The sequence below is a fragment of the Adiantum capillus-veneris genome, chromosome 20, assembly GCF_014529385.1.
Source record: "Adiantum capillus-veneris isolate H3 chromosome 20, ASM1452938v2, whole genome shotgun sequence".
Taxonomy (NCBI): Eukaryota; Viridiplantae; Streptophyta; class Polypodiopsida; order Polypodiales; family Pteridaceae; genus Adiantum; species Adiantum capillus-veneris.
In genome coordinates this window covers 77,674,518-77,691,223 of record NC_140950.1, presented here as the reverse complement: position 1 = coordinate 77,691,223, position 16,706 = coordinate 77,674,518, and the positions used below count along the sequence as shown (strand labels likewise).

Genomic DNA, 16,706 nt, shown 5'->3' with positions numbered 1-16,706 from the left:
CAGATAGAGAGAGGGGTGGCAGTGTCATGTTGCGCATCCCAGAGAGGATTTTGCTAGATATAGAGCTCGAAAAGCAAGTTGTGGCACTCTAGATAGAGAGTTTGGACACGTAGGGGGATCCGGCTGCTAGAGCAGCCACTAGCCTTGTGGATCTTAGTCGTTTCTTCCTTCCATTTCTGCAACTCGCTTGGTTGCGACCAAGGAGGAGGAGAAGCGGCTCCGACGGGGCATTGCCTCCTTACAACGGATGCAGGAACATCACCCATGGAGCCCTTGGATGGAGGAGCAGATGCAACAAGCTCGGCAGGAGCTAATCACCATTCGAAAGTGGCGCCATGAGTTTGCCTTCCATCGTCAGGCATCTCAGTGGACTGAGGTGGGCAACAAAGTTACTGGTAAATTCTTTGAGATTGTGGGTCCTCGCCATGCGCACACCAGTGTTTGTCAGTTGAGGAGGCTCGCTGGGTCAGTTGCTACAAAGCCTAGGGATATGTGTGCAATTGTTACTGCCTTTTACTGTGAGTTGCTTTAAACAGAGCCACAGTCAAAACGTCGAAACGCATGCAGAGAGCGGGTGTGGGCACAGATGCCTTGCTTAGTCACAGAGGAGATGCAACAAACAGGCTTGAGCGTCCTCTCCAGCCAAAGGAGCTTCAAGAGGCCCTTAGGGCACTTCGCTGAGCTAGCTTCCCAGGGGAGGATGCTTTGACTCCCGGCTTCTTCTTGGAGTATTGAGAGTTGCTTGGTCTAGACCTTTGTTGTGCTTACCAGCACATTTTGCACATTGGGGAGATGCCACACAGCATGAGTAAGGATTTGATCTATCTTATCCAAAGGAGGGAGGCTCCTTGGCAGAGATTTGGCAGTGGCGAACCATCACCATTCTCAACGTAGCCTACAAAATCTTAGCAAAGGCTTTGAGTTTGAGAACTCAAGAGAATTATCCATAAGACACAGACGGGCTTTGTCAAGGAGAGGCACCATCCTTGACAATATTTTCACCTTTTGCGAGGCTGTAGCAGGCTACAGTGTCACTTTCATAGGATACACAATCAATACAATTGCTCTGGTCTTGTTCAGACTGGACGGACACTCTGGGCTGGGCAGTGACACGTGGCAAGGATACAGACGATGGTCTAGTGGACATCGTGGCCAAGTCACCACCACCACTCAATTTGGGGATAGACTTAGATGGCGGTGGCTCTTTATGGTGGTACACATGAGTAGTAGTTGTTGGGTCATCGGGATCATCTTCTTCATATATGGTCCAGGTCGTCGTCTAGAGGAGCGAGTCTATACACAGTACGTCTTCACCATCCCTGCACATCTGAGCCTCGACACCCCATTGTACCTATGAGTCCTGGGGAGCTGAGTGTGTTGCCACGCCAGAGTCTGTATCAGTTCTTTGAGATAGTCGAGTCATATGTTGTGGTCTGTTGTTGTTGTGTCTCTGTGGCCTCAGTTGTTGTCTATTGTTCCTTTGTTTCCAATCTGTTTTGAGTGAGATTGTCACGCACATTGCACTGAGGAGCACCCACTGTAGAGAGCACGACACACTATCCGTGCTACAGGTGCTCTCATTTTGGCGATCACGGTGGGACCTCAACTGAAGTCTCACTCTCTGTTGTACAAATCTTGAAGCTAGTTGGTTTTTATCTAGCTTCGCCTACTTTGCCTTGCCTTATGTAGCCTGCTGGTCTGGTCCTCTCTTGACCTGGTCCATCTGGTCTGGTCCTCTCTCGCCCCACTCCAACTGGTCTGGTCCTCTCTAGCCTGGTCCAATCAACTCTCGTCCAGGTCTAGTTCTTCCTCGTCCCTGGTCTAGTCCCTCCTCGTCCCTGGCCCAGCCTGGGTCTAGTAGAGTCTAGTCCTGTCTTCAGCAAGTTAAAGGTTTCTTGCCCAAAGCTTACTTGGATTGGTGGTCGCTGCATGACACATACAAGGCGGTCAGTCGAGCGTCAAAGCGCACTACTGAATCCTTTGAAGTACTACAACAGAAGACGATCCTTGCTACCTAGTAGAAGTCCATCAACCTCATCACCCATACCTGCACATACGGCATCACCCATTCCTCCATCCAGTTCCACATCTTCCAGGTCACCTGACCCAGTAAAGCTCTCTCCTATTTTGTTACAACACGCTATTGAGCAACGGGCTCCTGAGTAAGAGGCCATGGAGGCATTGGCCAGTGTTTTGGCCAAGGTAAACATCAAGTTTCCTACCTTCAAGGGACTCTCTTCAGAAGATGCAGACGATCATGCAAGAAGGTTTGTATCTCTCTGTAGGGGTCGTGGTCTTAATAGAGAAGATGCTTATTTGGTACTCTTTCCATCTACCTTGGATGGCTTAGCAGACAAATGGTAAAGTCAGTTTGCAGAGAACCATTTTGCAACTTGGGCAGCTTTAAGACAACAGTTCTGTGCAGCATTCAGGCCAGGTGACTACGAGGAGAAGGTTTTGGAAAAGTTGGCCAACACGGTGCTCCAGCCAGAGGAGACTTTTGCAGAACTTATGACTAAAACCAAGTCTCTGGTTGCCAAGCTTCCCCAACAACCCGGTGAATTTATGGTAAAGAAGTGGGTGGAGGAGGCTCTTCCCAAAGCTTCTCAACAAAAACTCTGCGAGAGTGTCCGACCCGACGCCACTCTGGAGGAGTTTGTCGCAGCTGCTACTAGGATAGAGGGAGCTAGGAAGCTGTTCACCAACTCCCCTCACATAGAGACTCCCTCTGTGTTTTCGGAAAGTCCTGCTGATCCATTGACTTCTTTGCGTAGAGAACTTGAAGCCCTAAAACTACAACGTGCTCTTCAAGAAGAGAAATCAATCTCTCTTAAACAGGAGAAACCACCATATCTTGAGGCTTTGGATCAAATCAAGAGAGAGCTAGAAGAGCTTCGGTCTCAGCAGGAGACTAAAGCTATGGTATGGTTCAGCTCGTATCACTCTCCAGGACATCCTCCACAGGACTGTCCCCTTCGGGCTTATTGCCACTTCTGTGAAAAGTCTGGGCATGAAGACAAGGATTGCTACTACCTCAAGGGATTGCGACAAATACAGGAAAGTCTTGGTCATACTCTTCAACAAGGGGCAGCACCGGCATCCAATATGGTTTCTCCCTGTGGCCATCCACACCACATGCCACCTTTATTGACAGCCCCTCCTATGCAAGGTATGCAAACTACTTTTCCCTCTAAGAGCTTTTATCATACCCATGCTCCCTCATCACCTCAAAGCTTCTATGCTTCCACCTCCAACTCCATGCACCAGGAGCAAGGACCACCTCACCCTTGGACTCGCCCATTGAATCGGCCCATTTTGTGCTACAGATGCGGGGAATATGGTCATTACCAAAGCAAATTCCCTTTGCCCGAAGGGTCCCCTCCCTGTCGTCATTGCCCTGAAACAAAGGATCACAACAGTGAGGATTGCCCTAAACTTCGTGCATCCATGGCTTCGAACCCGAGTCAAAGCCAGATTGAGTTTACCTTTCCCAAGCTCAATCTGATAGCGTTAGCACCGTTCCTCAGCCGTCCCCTTCTACCCACGTGGTTACCCCTCAAATAAGCTGCAGTTGGTAGAGGAGCCATCGGGTGTCCTCACTCGGGCCAAGAGAGCTGCTCTCGGTCTTAGTATTCCAACACGTTCAACTTCCCCACACATTCTCCCAACAGTGGATACCCTGCCTTCAGCTGCTGGCAAGCCATCACCCAGTGGGAAGCAAGAATCCAAATCTTTGCTCTCCGATCTTGATGAAGCTTTCTTGGAAGCAGTTTCCAATCTACAGAAGATCAAGATACCAGAGAAACAACTGGTAGAAAAAGAGAAGCTTACAACAAAGACAATCTTGAAGAACACCTTCCAACAAGTGTCCCTCTATGACATGCTACAACTAGATGCGAGTTTTAGAAGTGACACTCTTGCTGTTATTCAGTCACTTTACCCTGGAGCAAGTCCTAGTGGTGGGCACCTCCCAATGCGACCATCAGAGTCCTATATGATATCCAATCCCGCTACTCCCTTCACTGATTATAGAAGCCCTCGCCTGACAGTGTCCGTTTTGGGTTGGCAATTCTCAGGAGTGATAGTGGATGGTGGATCTGGCATCAACCTGATGCCAGAGTTCACTATGATAGCTCTAGGTCTACAGTCTACTCGCATTGCTACCTTCACAGTTACATTGGCCGACCAGAGGACAGTTTACCCAGTGGGCATAGTGGACAATGTGCCTCTGCAGGTACAAGACTTTACTTTTAACTTGGATTTTGTTGTGGTTCGTCTTCTTCAGGTGGAGGGCAGATTTTCCTTGCTCATTGGAAGACCTTGGCTGCGACACACTAAAGCACTTCATGATTGGGGAAACGATGCCATGTGGATACATACTTCTGGCTCCCGGATGCAACTCATTCTCTTAGAAGGAGGTATGAATCCCGTGGTGCAGCAAGTTTCTTTGTCAATCGAAACCAACCCTGAACAAGAACAACCTACTACACCTGAAGGGTCAGCCAGGATCTGCTAGAGTGGTTGGAAGCTACCAAGTCTACGCCTTGTTATGGACTATCTATTCAACCTTTGCCTGAGGTCACACCCTTTTGCTGCGTTCCTACCGTAGATGAGCCCAATGAACCACTTAAACCAACAACTAGCGTAGAAGTCATAGAAGTTGATTGCTCAGTTGACCATTTACTAAAAGCATTCACACTTGGTAAGCTCGCAAAGGAGCGCAGTAGGAGGACCGTTGCCAGTATAACTCAGGTGGTATCTGCTAGGTTAGCATTGTATCTGTATCTGCTTTTGATCTGTTGTTTCCTACCCATCCCTTATCCACCTCCCCACACTATACAATTCTCTCTTGCCCTCGCCCTACCCACCCCCTCACACTCCCTCGGCCCTACCCACCATTTTTCCCTCTCTCCCCCTCGTCCCCTTACTCACCCTCGCCCTCCCCCCTCTCCTTAAACCCGCCCCCCCCCCCCCCCCCCCCCCCCCCCCCCCCCCCTCCTTCCCAACTAGTCCTCTTTCCCAACTCGTCCCCCCTCCCAACTAGTCCTCTTCCCCAATTGGTCCCCCTCCCAACTAGTCCTCTTTCCCAACTGGTCCTCCTCCCAACTAGTCCTTTTCCCCAACTCGGCCCCCTTCCATCTAGTCCTCTTTCCCAACTAGTCCTCTTCCGCAACTCGTCCCCCCTCCCAACCCAGCTAGTCCTCTTCCCCAACTCGTCCCCCCTCCCAACCCAGCTAGTCCTCTTCCCCAACTTGTCCCCCGTCCCAACTAGTCCCCCATCCCAACTAGTCCTCTTTCCCAACTGGTCCCCCTCCCAACTAGTCCTCTTTCCCAACTGGTCCCCCCTCCCAACTACTCCTCTTTCCCAACTAGTCCCCCTCACCAACTCGTCCCCACCTCCTCGCCCCTAACTAGCCTTTCCCCCCTCACCCCTCCCCTACCTACTCCTTCCCCTCTAGCCAACTGCAACTAGCTGCAAATTCCTCACTTCGGGTGCTTTGTGGGCTTTGTTAATCTTGGCAGTCTTCTGGTCAGTTTACCACATTGCACCGGGGTCATTACTCCTTCAACATATTTTGCAAATATCAACATTGTTTCATTGGTACTTCTTTTTGGGAACTCAAGACCTTCTCCAAACATCACTCTCTTCAATCAGAGTGTACTGCGTTTTTATGGTGTTTCACTGTTCTCTCTAGTTTCATTGATCCCCCCACCGAGACGGTGAGCGGTCTTACGGCGGGCAACCTGTAGCAGGCTACAGTGTCACTTTCATAGGACACAGTTTTAGTAGAGTTGCTCTGGTCTAGTTCACACTGGACGGACACTATAGGCTGGACAGTGACACGTGGCAGGGATACAGATGGTGGTCTAGTGGAGGGGATAGACTTAGATGGCAGTGGCTCTTTATGGTGGTACACATGAGTAGTAGTTGTTGGGTCATCGGGATCATCTTCTTCATATATGGTCCAGGTCGTCGTCTAGAGGAGCGAGTCTATACACAGCACGTTTTCACTATCCCTGCACATCTGAGCCTCGACACCCCATTGTACCTATGAGTCCTGGGCTGGAGCTGAGTGTGCTGCCACGCCAGATCTGTATCAGTTATTTGAGATAGTCAAGTCATATGTTGTGGTCTGCTGCTGCTGTTCTGTCTCTGTGGGCTCAGTTGTTGTCTATTGTTCCTTTGTTTCCAGTCTGTTTTGAGTGAGATTGTCACGCACATTGCACTCAGGAGCACCCACTGTAGAGAGCACTACACACTATCCGCGCTACAGGTGCTCTCATTTTGGCGATCAGGCTACAGTGTCACTTTCAAAGGACACATAGTTAGTACAGTTTCTCTGGTCTGGTTCAGACTGGACGGACACTCTGGGCTGGGCAGTGACACGTGGTGGCGATACAGACGGTGGTTTAGTGGACATCGTGGCCAAGTCACCACCACTCAGTTTGGAGATAAACTTAGATGGCGGTGGCTCTTTATGGTGGTACACATGAGTAGTAGTTGTTGGGTCATCAGGATCATCTTCTTCATATATGGTCCAGGTCGTCGTCTAGAGGAGCGAGTCTATACACACAGCACGTCTTCACCATCCCTGCACATCTGAGCCTCGACACCCCATTCTACCTCTGAGTCATGGGCTGGAGCTGAGTGTGCTGCCACGCCAAAGTCTGTATCAGTTCTTTGAGATAGTCGAGTCATATGTTGTGGTCTGTTGCTGTTGTATCTCTGTGGGCTCTGTTGTTGTCTATTGTTCCTTTGTTTCCAGTCTGTTTTGAGTGAGATCGTCACGAACATTGCACTGAGGAGCACCCACTGTAGAGAGCACGACACACTATCCACGCTACAGAGGCATTTGCCCTTGCACGTTTTCGAGAAGAGGATCTTGAGGTACTCCTCAATTTTGAGAAGGCATACGACAAAGTTGATTGGGGTTTCCTTGAGGGCACTATGCATCGGGTTTGGGGTTTTAAGATTCATGGATTAGGGAGTGTCAGCTCTCTCAGGTGTTGTTGGCAAGGCAAACAAGGGAACACTTCATGCTCACACGTTCGGTTTGACGGGGCTGCCTTCTTGTCCCCTTCATGTTCCTCTTCTATGCTGAGGCGATGAGCACATTTTTGACCTCACAAGAGGTTGGTTTGTGTGGACTACAGCTATCTATTAGGGGCGATGATCTTTTGAACGTTGAGTTTGCTGATGACTCGGGCATGTTTCTAAAGGGCCGAAAGGCCAACTGGCAGGTGTGCAGTCCCTTGTGGTGTTCGGTTGTGCATTAGGAGAACTGATCAACTCGCGGAAGAGAGTGCCTTTCAGGGTTGGTAGTGCTCCCATGCCCGATTGGTCGCCTGGAGAGGGCTTTAGATGGATCCCCCCAAGGACACCTGGGCTGTCACATTAGTTTAGATCTGTCACCAAAGCAGCAGATTGCTCCTCTCCTCCTTTCCATCAGGAGGAAACTGCTCCATTGGAGCTCAACACGACTCTCTCTCTTGCTCGCAGGGTTGTAGTGACCAACCAGGTGCTTCTAGCTACTATGTGGTACATCACATCTTGCTCAACTTTCTCGAGCTCTTGCATTAGCCAGTTAAAGACATTGATCAGGAACTTTTTGTGCCCCGCACGAGACACACAATCGGCTAGGGCCAAAGTCTCCCGACAGGTCATCACTTTACCTTGCTCACCACTTTACCTTGCTCTCAGGGAGGGTTGGGGATTATTGACATAGCACGGTAAAGTAGATCCCTCCTTGGGAAGCTTTTGTTTTGTTTTTTTTAAAGAGTTGGGGATGGGTACCCTTTGTCGTTTCCCAAAAAGAAAGCAGAAAAAGATATAGACAAATAAAATACGAAAGGAAAAGAGACGACCAAGGGTTCAATTACACCCGTACTCCTAGGGCAGTCACTTGTGTCACTAGTTTCCCCTGGACTATGTGAGGACTCGTCTCCCCAAGAGGCTTGGCTTTTCTACTCTGTTAGAGCAAAGCCCTTGAGAGACACGTCGATAAAAAGTTATGGGCGTGACAACGACCTAGTACCTCAGAGATCAGAGGCCCAAGTACTGCAGGACTTGCTTCTGTCTCTCATGTTTCCTCCGCCAGGTAGCTTATCGCTCACTACACTAAACTTCCCTTGAAACTCGACACTTCTCCCAAAGGTAATGCCATACCTGCTTATCGCTCACTACGCTAAACTTCCCTTGAAACTCGACGGTTCTCCCAAAGGAAATGCCATACCTGCTTGGATGGGCGTCAGCTTACACAAGGCATCGGTTGGGATTGGTAGTGCCTCCCTGCCATCTCCCAATCCCATTTTGGCGAGGTGCCGCGGAGGGAAAGGTACTTGAATAGCTCGAAGTGCTTATCTGTTGTCGCTTTGGGAGAATAACGCCATCTCTCTCGAGAGGGAACAAAATACAAGTTTAAGCATAGGAAGGTATTATTTCTCCATCCGCCTATGCAGAGCACTCAAGTACCAGGGCGTAGCCTCACCGAGGAACTTTGCTACACCGACGTGCCCTTCAATGCGGATAACGGCATACCCATGAGGGTATCCTCTTCAGGGCGAGCCTCCCCACAGTGTTTATCCATTGTGCTCCTAGTCAGAGAGTCGATCGCTTTCTGGGGTACTATCAAATCCGACAGGTGATACATATGTTGGACTTTAACAGAGATGGACCTGTACAGCGCTTGAAAGAATCTAAGCGCTTGACCTTGTAGGCCAGCCACAGCGAGCTTCAGGAATAGCGCCTCGTGCAGTACTTTGTTGTATGCCTTCTTGAAATCAATGTATGCTACATAGGTCGGGGCAGTACTCGGAGGACTTGTGTCATAGACCCCGACCTGTTAGATCTTGAGTCACGACATTGGCGGCTATGGGCTTTGGAAAGCCGCCCTTTGGTGCAAGTGTAGTGGGAGCTGGGGGAGTGGTTTTGGCGGGATCCCTTTAATCTAGTCTATCACCCAGGGACCTCCTTCCTCTAGTACACATCTCGGCTGGGTTTCCACATACTAGCAGTGCAGAGAGAGGCTCGTCTTGCTGTAGCGATTCATTGGCAGGGGGAGGGTTTGACGTCGGAGTTCTTGGCAAGGCTTTGGGAGTGCTTGTGGGACAACAGACAACCAAGGAGAGTCACCATGTTCTAGTGGCTAATTGCACATAAAGCTGTTGCAGTTGGGAGTTGGTTGGTGCACAACGGCCTCTCGGTAGTTTGTGCCACCTATGACCACCCACTTCAGACCCAGTGTCATTGTCTGTGGGACTGGCCCATGGCAAAACAGGTTTGGCTTCGGATTCTTCGGCTGATGCCTACACTCTCTACAGCTAATACAATTGGGGTGCTGCAGCTTGGCCCACACTCACGGGCCCAGCACTTTGTTTTGAGATGGCTTCAGTCAGTAGGATGATTGTGATACAGGAGGGCCAGCCTACACTCCAGCCCGCCACAGAGCTCGTCCCTCAGGAGTGGAGGAGCCATAAAGAGTGGTGTTGGGAGCTCATCGAGGCTTGACCTGTCCCACTAGCAAAGACTATTCGTGACATTTGGCTGGAGCTGATCCATACACTCAGGGGCCAGTTTGAGAGACTTCAGGCTAGCTGCGACCTCATGAGGGAGCGCAGTGAGTCCTTCTTGCGACGTTGGCGCCCAGGGCCCTTCCTTACCATGGTTCATGGCGCGCCTAGATGGAAATACCATCCACCAACGAGATTGTTTCCACCTAGATGGCAGTATCGTCCACCACTGTGGTTGTTTCCTCCTCCCATCTCCTGATTTAGCCATCATTGTACATATCTTCCCTTTTCACTGGGAGAGTCTCCCCACATTTTGATGTAGCCCTCTCTAGCAAGGGCCGTTTGTAGCCCATTAGGCAGTTTTCTTAGCTAAATGAAGGATCTTTTTATTGCAAAAAAAAAAAAAAAAAAAACCAGCATCTTTGTGTCATCTCAGTGGTAGACCCTATTTTGCAAAGATGCACAAGCCCTCATGAATATTTGGAGATCCACAGAAAGCAAAAGGCATATTGGGCAACACTAAACAATGTGAGTTTTGACATACCACAAAATCCTACATGTTATACCTTCTCCGCGTAGATATGAACAAGATTAATGGTTTTCTCGAGATGACGCCAGCCGCCCTTCACTCTATAGATACAGAAACAGTGGATAATAGTGAAAATACCATAAACTAACAATTCCTCTTCCTGCAGCACCAAAAAATTCGTTCCTTCATTTTCGAAGTGCAGCTTGATTTCTTCTGATTGTATCAACAAGTCAAAAAACCAACATTGCCATGAACATTCCTGCATTCAAAAGACAATAGTGAGAAAACATTATTGAGAGACAGTATTCGACAGATGCAAGGCATGTGAACTTACAAGCACAATTGCTTCACTGCTTGAGGGATTTGCCTCTAGCAAGCGCAAAATGTCCCTCAGCACTCCAACGCGTGTTTCCGGAGTTTTGCAAACCAGCAGAAACCGCATAAGTATACCAACAACCTGAGGAAGAACAAACTGTGATGACTTGGCTGAGTCTTTCTGACTTGTGAATTCCCCTGTGGTGCTAGTTCCTCTTTGCAAAACCTTTCAACCAAAGTGCATTACATTTATCAGCCACATGAGCCCCTAACCAGAGACAATAGTCAGATCAAGAACTATAAGTTGCACCTGTTTCAGGCTAGCACCTCCTAAAAGAACATCAAACAGGGTAGCACAGAGCATGTCGGTGAAAGGGAATACAATCAGCTTTTCTGTAATTGCCCCAAAAAGAGAAGTAATTTTTGCTCTTTCTGCTCTCTGATGTTCAAGTATAGGTCGAGTAACACCAGTGGCAATAGAAAGCAGCCATGAACCTTTCTTTTCATTAGGTACAGATATAAGTAATAGCCCAATAATTTGCAGACCGAGAAGCCTCAACGTCTCCTCCTGCCTGCATGAACGAAAGGTTTTGAGTGACAAGTAACAATGAAAAAATTAACTGCACTTTAAACCCATTATTCAGAGCAGTGATCAAAAGCAATCTATTGTCAGCTCTCTCACACCAAACACAAGTACACGTTAGTATCTGGAAGCACAGAAAACATGTTCTCAATCACCTCATTAAAAAAAGACATACATGTGTCGTAGGAAAATTGTTTAATGAGACCAACCGTGGAAGGATAGATACACATTTAGAAAATCAAAATCCTCGTAGAAAAAAGATATGCTGTATTTTAAGAAAGTTTCACTGCTCGTCTCCTCGATTATTGGAGAAACTGTTACACGGTAGTTTCAACTTCATCTCAAGGTATGGTAATCTGACATACAATGTCCCAAACAACAATCACATACCCACGAGAGCTCTAAAAAGGAGGTCTGCCAGTTTCTCCTCTTTAATAATTTTGTGCAAGAAAACTGAAGGCACATAATAACGAAGAGCTAGATTACAAAGGAGCCGATGCTTGGAAGAGAGTGAAATGCATGGCAGCAAAGACACTAAAAAACTTCAGTTTACTAGTTAAGGGTGATCCAAAAAGTGACTGTACATCAATGGAGCTGATAGAAGATGAAGTTAATGACCTACATGAGCTGATTTGGGACGAGATAGGGAGAAAAAATTTAGAAAGATAATCATGATGAACTTACACGTTACGGGTTGTGTTGATCCTACTTACATGCCGCCTTCGATAAGGGTCTTAGCGTATCCCCCTAAATGTAACATCAAGACGGTAGACTCTATAGCTGGGCTACAATGTCACATGCACTAGACAAAAAGTTTAGTTGGTCTGGAGTTCACATTGTGCAGACACTGGTCTGATGGATCACGGTCATCGGTGGTCTAGCGGACTTTAGGCACTTGACGGCACACAAAGAAGTTGTAGCAGAGTGGAAACCGTTCAAACTTCAAAGCCCTCCTAGAGTCGGGTCAGCTTCAAATTCTCTTAGTGCATATGATCCTCTGGTTTCTTTACTCAAGGAACTGGAGGCACTAAAGACGTAATGAGCTCTTAAAGAGGAAAGATCTAGCTTGATGTGCTTTCTCTTCTGCAGCTGCAGCAGTGGCCTTTGCTTCTGCCGCTTCCTTTTTTGCCAGCTCAACAGCAGCTAGTAGTCTATGTCGTTCCTTGAATGCCCAAGAACTCTCTGCCTCTTGCTCACCTCCAAGATTTTACCATGCTAATACACCCTTGGCACCTTGGAGCTTCTACAAAGGGGCAACTTCCGTCCCTGAGTAAACACGACGACCACCTTGTCCGCCTTCTTGGCCACCCAATTCCCCTGTCATGATTATGGGCTCTATCAAAGCGAGTGTTTTTATCTTGAAGGATCTCTGCCATGCTGCCAACTGCCCTGATGCAAAGGACCATTACAACAAGGACTACCCAAAGCAACATGCCTCTACATCCAGTCAAGGCCAAGGCCAACCTGAATTCACCTTTCCAAGATAACTGTCAGCTCCACCACTCGGAGACGCCACCCTCCCCCATGCAATAGCTCCATAGTTACCCGGAATGCGGAACGGGAATGGCGACGAGATCCCCGCAAAACGGGGGAACGGCTAGGGGTCCATAATGGGAACGGTGCGGAACGGGAGGTATAAAAAACACCCAAATAGTGCATTTTTTAGCTCCTTGTGTTTAAATACAAGGAGTATTAGAGTGCTTTGACTCTAATATTCACAAAAAACTCGTTTTGAAGACCATTCAACCTTGCTATGACTAGATGATGAGAGAGAGAGAGAGAGAGAGAGAGAGAGTGAGAGGGGGAGGGAGAGATTTGAGAGAGTGGGAGGGAGAGGAAGAGAGCTTGAAGGCTTGAAGCCTTGAGCCTTCAGAGAGTGAGTCTTGAGAGGGAGAGATCTTGAGAGTGTGAGAGGGAGAGAGCTTGAGCCTTGAGGATTAGCTTGTGGAGAGAAAGGGGGAGAGGGGTGCATTTTATGAGTCCTTGAGGCCTTGCACACTTCAAAAAGAAGCCCAAACATTTACTTCAACTTTTTCAATTTTTGCCAAATTTGTTTGTAGCCGTTGGCCGTTCCAGGGGCATTCCGGAACGTTTCGGGGGCGTTCCGGAACGGCCGTTCCGGATTGCACTGGCCACCCGGAACGTCGTTTCGAAACGTTCGGGAAGGGAACTGCCCCCCGGAACGCCGGAACGGGGGCGTTCCCCGGTAACTCTGAGTAGCTCCTCAAAAAAAAAAATCAACAGACTGAAGAACCAATTGGGATCTTCACAGGAGCCCACTAGGCAGCTTTAGGGATGTCCCTTCCAACCACCACTTTGGTCTCACAAGCTGTAAAGCCATCTCCTAGAGCAACAGTGTGTATGAGCACCCGCTAGGGTGAAGCCAAAGAGCGTGTGAAACCTGCTCCACCTGACGACAATTTCGTTGCAGAATGAGGGAGTCAGAAAAGTTCCACCTATTCTGTGCACCAAGGACAAGATTTTTGAGGTAGATCAGTACACAAGGTTCGGAGGCTGCTTTTGCTAAGATGAAGAAGGCTTTGGAGAAGTCTCGAGCACGGCATAAGAAGGCAGCAGACAAGCATCAACACGACTTGAAATTGAAGAAAAATGATTGAGTGCTACTTTGGTTTGAGAGCACCCCTACGAAAGAGGAAGGTAAACAGAGGGTTTTCCCAAAGCTTCGTATGCAACACTACGGACTCTTCCAGATTCAAGAAAAGATAAATGATGTATCCTTCGTGAGTCTATCGACCACAACCCAAATGGCATCATTGCAACGACTAGTATTTGGCAAACCAACGATGAAATCCATCAAAATACTCTACCAGTTGCCATTAGGGATTTCCAATGAATATAGCAAGCCAGCTTGACCTAACACTAAGTGCATCTCTTCACATAGCTTTCTATGTAAGAGGGAATCCTTGGCAAATAGAAATATCGCTTGACCAATGCCAAAGTTCTTTGGATGCTTGGGTGTCCAGCGCTAGGAACACCGTGGCATTCGAACAGAATCCTTTGTCGAACCTCATTGATTTCCGGCACGCAAACCTTTCCATTTCTGAACAATAGTCAAACCTTTCCATTTCTGAACAATAGACCACCTCTAATGGAGTATTGTCGTTGTCTCGTCTCTCCAGCACAACTCACTTGGATCTCTTGACCACGCAAGCCTGTACACGAGTCATGCCCCGCTTCGACCTCGTTCCATATCTTGCCAGAAAGCTATCGGAACGACATAGCCCTCAGAGAGAGAGAGAGATAGAAAACGATCGAGCTTTGAGCCATAACAAGGTATTAATTTCAAGAATCTCGTTGAGTGCATCAGCAACTCGATTGTTGTATCCTTCTCTGTAACGGATCTCAAAGTCAAACTCTTGCATAAGTTCAATCCATCTAGCCTTCCAACCTCTGAAGTCACCATGATTAGAGACATTGCGATCTGTCCATGCAACAAATGTAGAGCCATAGAAGTAGTGCCGCCACTTCCTCAAGGCATGGACTACGGCGTAAAGCTCTTTTTCATACATTGGGTAACGCATCTCAACGTCCGATAGTTATGGATCAAATGGATGTAATTACTACTTTCTTACATGGTGACTTGGATGAGGAGTTGTACATGATGTAGCCTGAGGGTTTTGTCATTCCAGGGAAAGAGCATTTGGTATGCAAACTGAAACGCAGCTTGTATGGACTGAAACAAGCCCATAGACAATGGTACAAAAATTTTGATACTTTTATGCTCAACCATGGGTTCAAACGCAGTCATACAGATCACTGTCTTTACACTAAAAAGGCTCCTGATGGTAGTCTTATTGTGCTAGTCCTATATGTGCATGATATGTTGATTGCAGGCAAGCATAAGAAAACTTTGAATGCATTGAAAAAAGAGTTAAATTCAGCTTTCTCTAAAAAAGATTTGGGTGCAGCTGAACATATTTTGGGTATGCGTATTACAAGGGATAGAAGGAAGTGTCTTTTATTCCTTTCCCAAGACAAGTACATTAAGAAAGTGCTTGAGAAATTTAATATGGCTAATGCTAAGCCTCTTAGTGTGCCGTTACCTCCACACACAAAGCTTAGCAAGCACGATTGCCCAAAAGATATTGCAGCTGCTCATGCTATGAAAGGTATTCCTTATGCATCAGCTTGTGGGTCTTGATGGATGCCATGGTTGCTACACGATCGGATATTGCTTATGCAGTGGGAGTTGTTAGCAGGTTTATGTCTAACTCTGGCAAATCACATTGGGAGGTAGTGAAAAGCATTTTCAGGTACTTGAAAGGTACACAGGACACATGCATATGTTATGGAAGGGTACATTGTCTGTGTGGGGATTCTGTGATTTGGACATGGCAGGTGACCTTGACACTCGGAAATCTACCAGTGGTTATATCTTTACACTAGCTGGTGGACCTATTACTTGGTGTTTACACAAGATTGTTGCACAGAGCACTACAAAGGCTGAATATATTTCAATCACAGAGGCTTCAAAGGAAGCCATTTGGCTTGGCCGTCTTGTGAGGACTTTTGGTCTGCTAGCTCATGCTCCAGTGCTTAGTTGTGATAGTCAGAGTGTTGTATGTCTGGCTAAGAATGCCATCTTCCATGCTTGTACCAAACACATTGATGTGCGGTACCATTTTATACGCCAGGTACTCGATGATGGCCTTGTCACACTGACAAAGGTCAAAACACAGGATAACCCCGCAGATGTTCTCACTGAGTGTCTTTGTCACAAGACGTGGCAACTTTTAACTATGTCACGAGGACGTGGCAACTGCTAGCATTAGTTGTTGGTTTCTTTCCAATGATTTTTGTTTTATTTTTGAGACCCTCTTTTTGAAGTTGCAAATGGTCAGACATTGTATAGCCAATGTGAACGGTAGTTTCACCTACAAACGGGAAGTTGGTCGGCACTGGAATTCGTATAGTAAGAGGATGTCTAGGCTCAATTCAAGGTCATGTAGGTCCCCCCGTCGCACTTAGCAAGTTGGTAGATACTAGGAAGTGAACTCAATAAAGGCCTAAAGTCAAGGTGGGATCACCAAAGGAAAGTATCCAACAATTGGGCCACATTGCACTTTTGGATGCGGTCCCAATGAGGATAGATGGTCACATGACCAGTGGGAGTCCAACGGAAGCATCCCCTAAAATTTAGGAAACTGCTATTTTGGGCCATGAAATGTGTTCGCGTCATTACCTCCGGATTGACAGGGGGAACATTTTAGAACTCTGCCGCGAAGTCAACTGGGCAACCAATCGGGAGATTTTTAGGTAGCAACCCCGAAACAGGAAATAGCCTGTAAATGGGCCAAGTGGCACATTTCTGTGCACTTTCCTCATGCATGAAGAAGTGGTGCTGGATTTAGAGAGAGAAGGCTCATTTGCAAGTTTCATGTCACAGGTTAAGAGCTATGGAGTGCTTGCTTTCCTCTCTATGTACAGTGTGGTGCTAGGATGGATTACCTACACACTACACACTGCTCTCTCTCCCCCATACGTATAGTTATGTGATGCCCCACAAGAGGGCTCCTCATTTGACTGATGTACAGTTGTGTGGTTTCATGCTTTTGTGTTGAGGCAAGAGCCTCCTTGAACAGGAAGGGGAGTACCTAATTCCTACTCCAAAGCAGGCACCGGCGAGGGTCATAACCTCACAAAACAGGTGCGTTTTCAGCGTTGGTTGTAAATTGACTGTTTTTCAGCCATATGGACACCAGATCCATTGGGACCAGTGCCCCACTGAAAGAGGACAGTTCGGGGACT

The 16,706-nt window shown here is 47.6% G+C and overlaps 1 protein-coding gene across 5 annotated transcripts in view; it reads right to left on the bottom strand.

Annotated features, from left to right (window-relative positions):
• LOC147432788 (binding protein) overlaps nucleotides 1-16,706 on the bottom strand; it is a 252,004-nt gene that overhangs the window by 96,927 nt on the left and 138,371 nt on the right. For all 5 annotated transcript variants that reach the window (XM_086492599.1, XM_086492600.1, XM_086492601.1 and 2 more), the window contains 3 exons: nucleotides 10,665-10,926; nucleotides 10,374-10,580; nucleotides 10,077-10,298 (listed from right to left, as the gene is read on the bottom strand). In XM_086492599.1, the coding sequence (XP_086348725.1) occupies nucleotides 10,077-10,298; nucleotides 10,374-10,580; nucleotides 10,665-10,926 (691 nt within the window). The remainder of the gene's footprint in view (nucleotides 1-10,076; nucleotides 10,299-10,373; nucleotides 10,581-10,664; nucleotides 10,927-16,706) is intronic.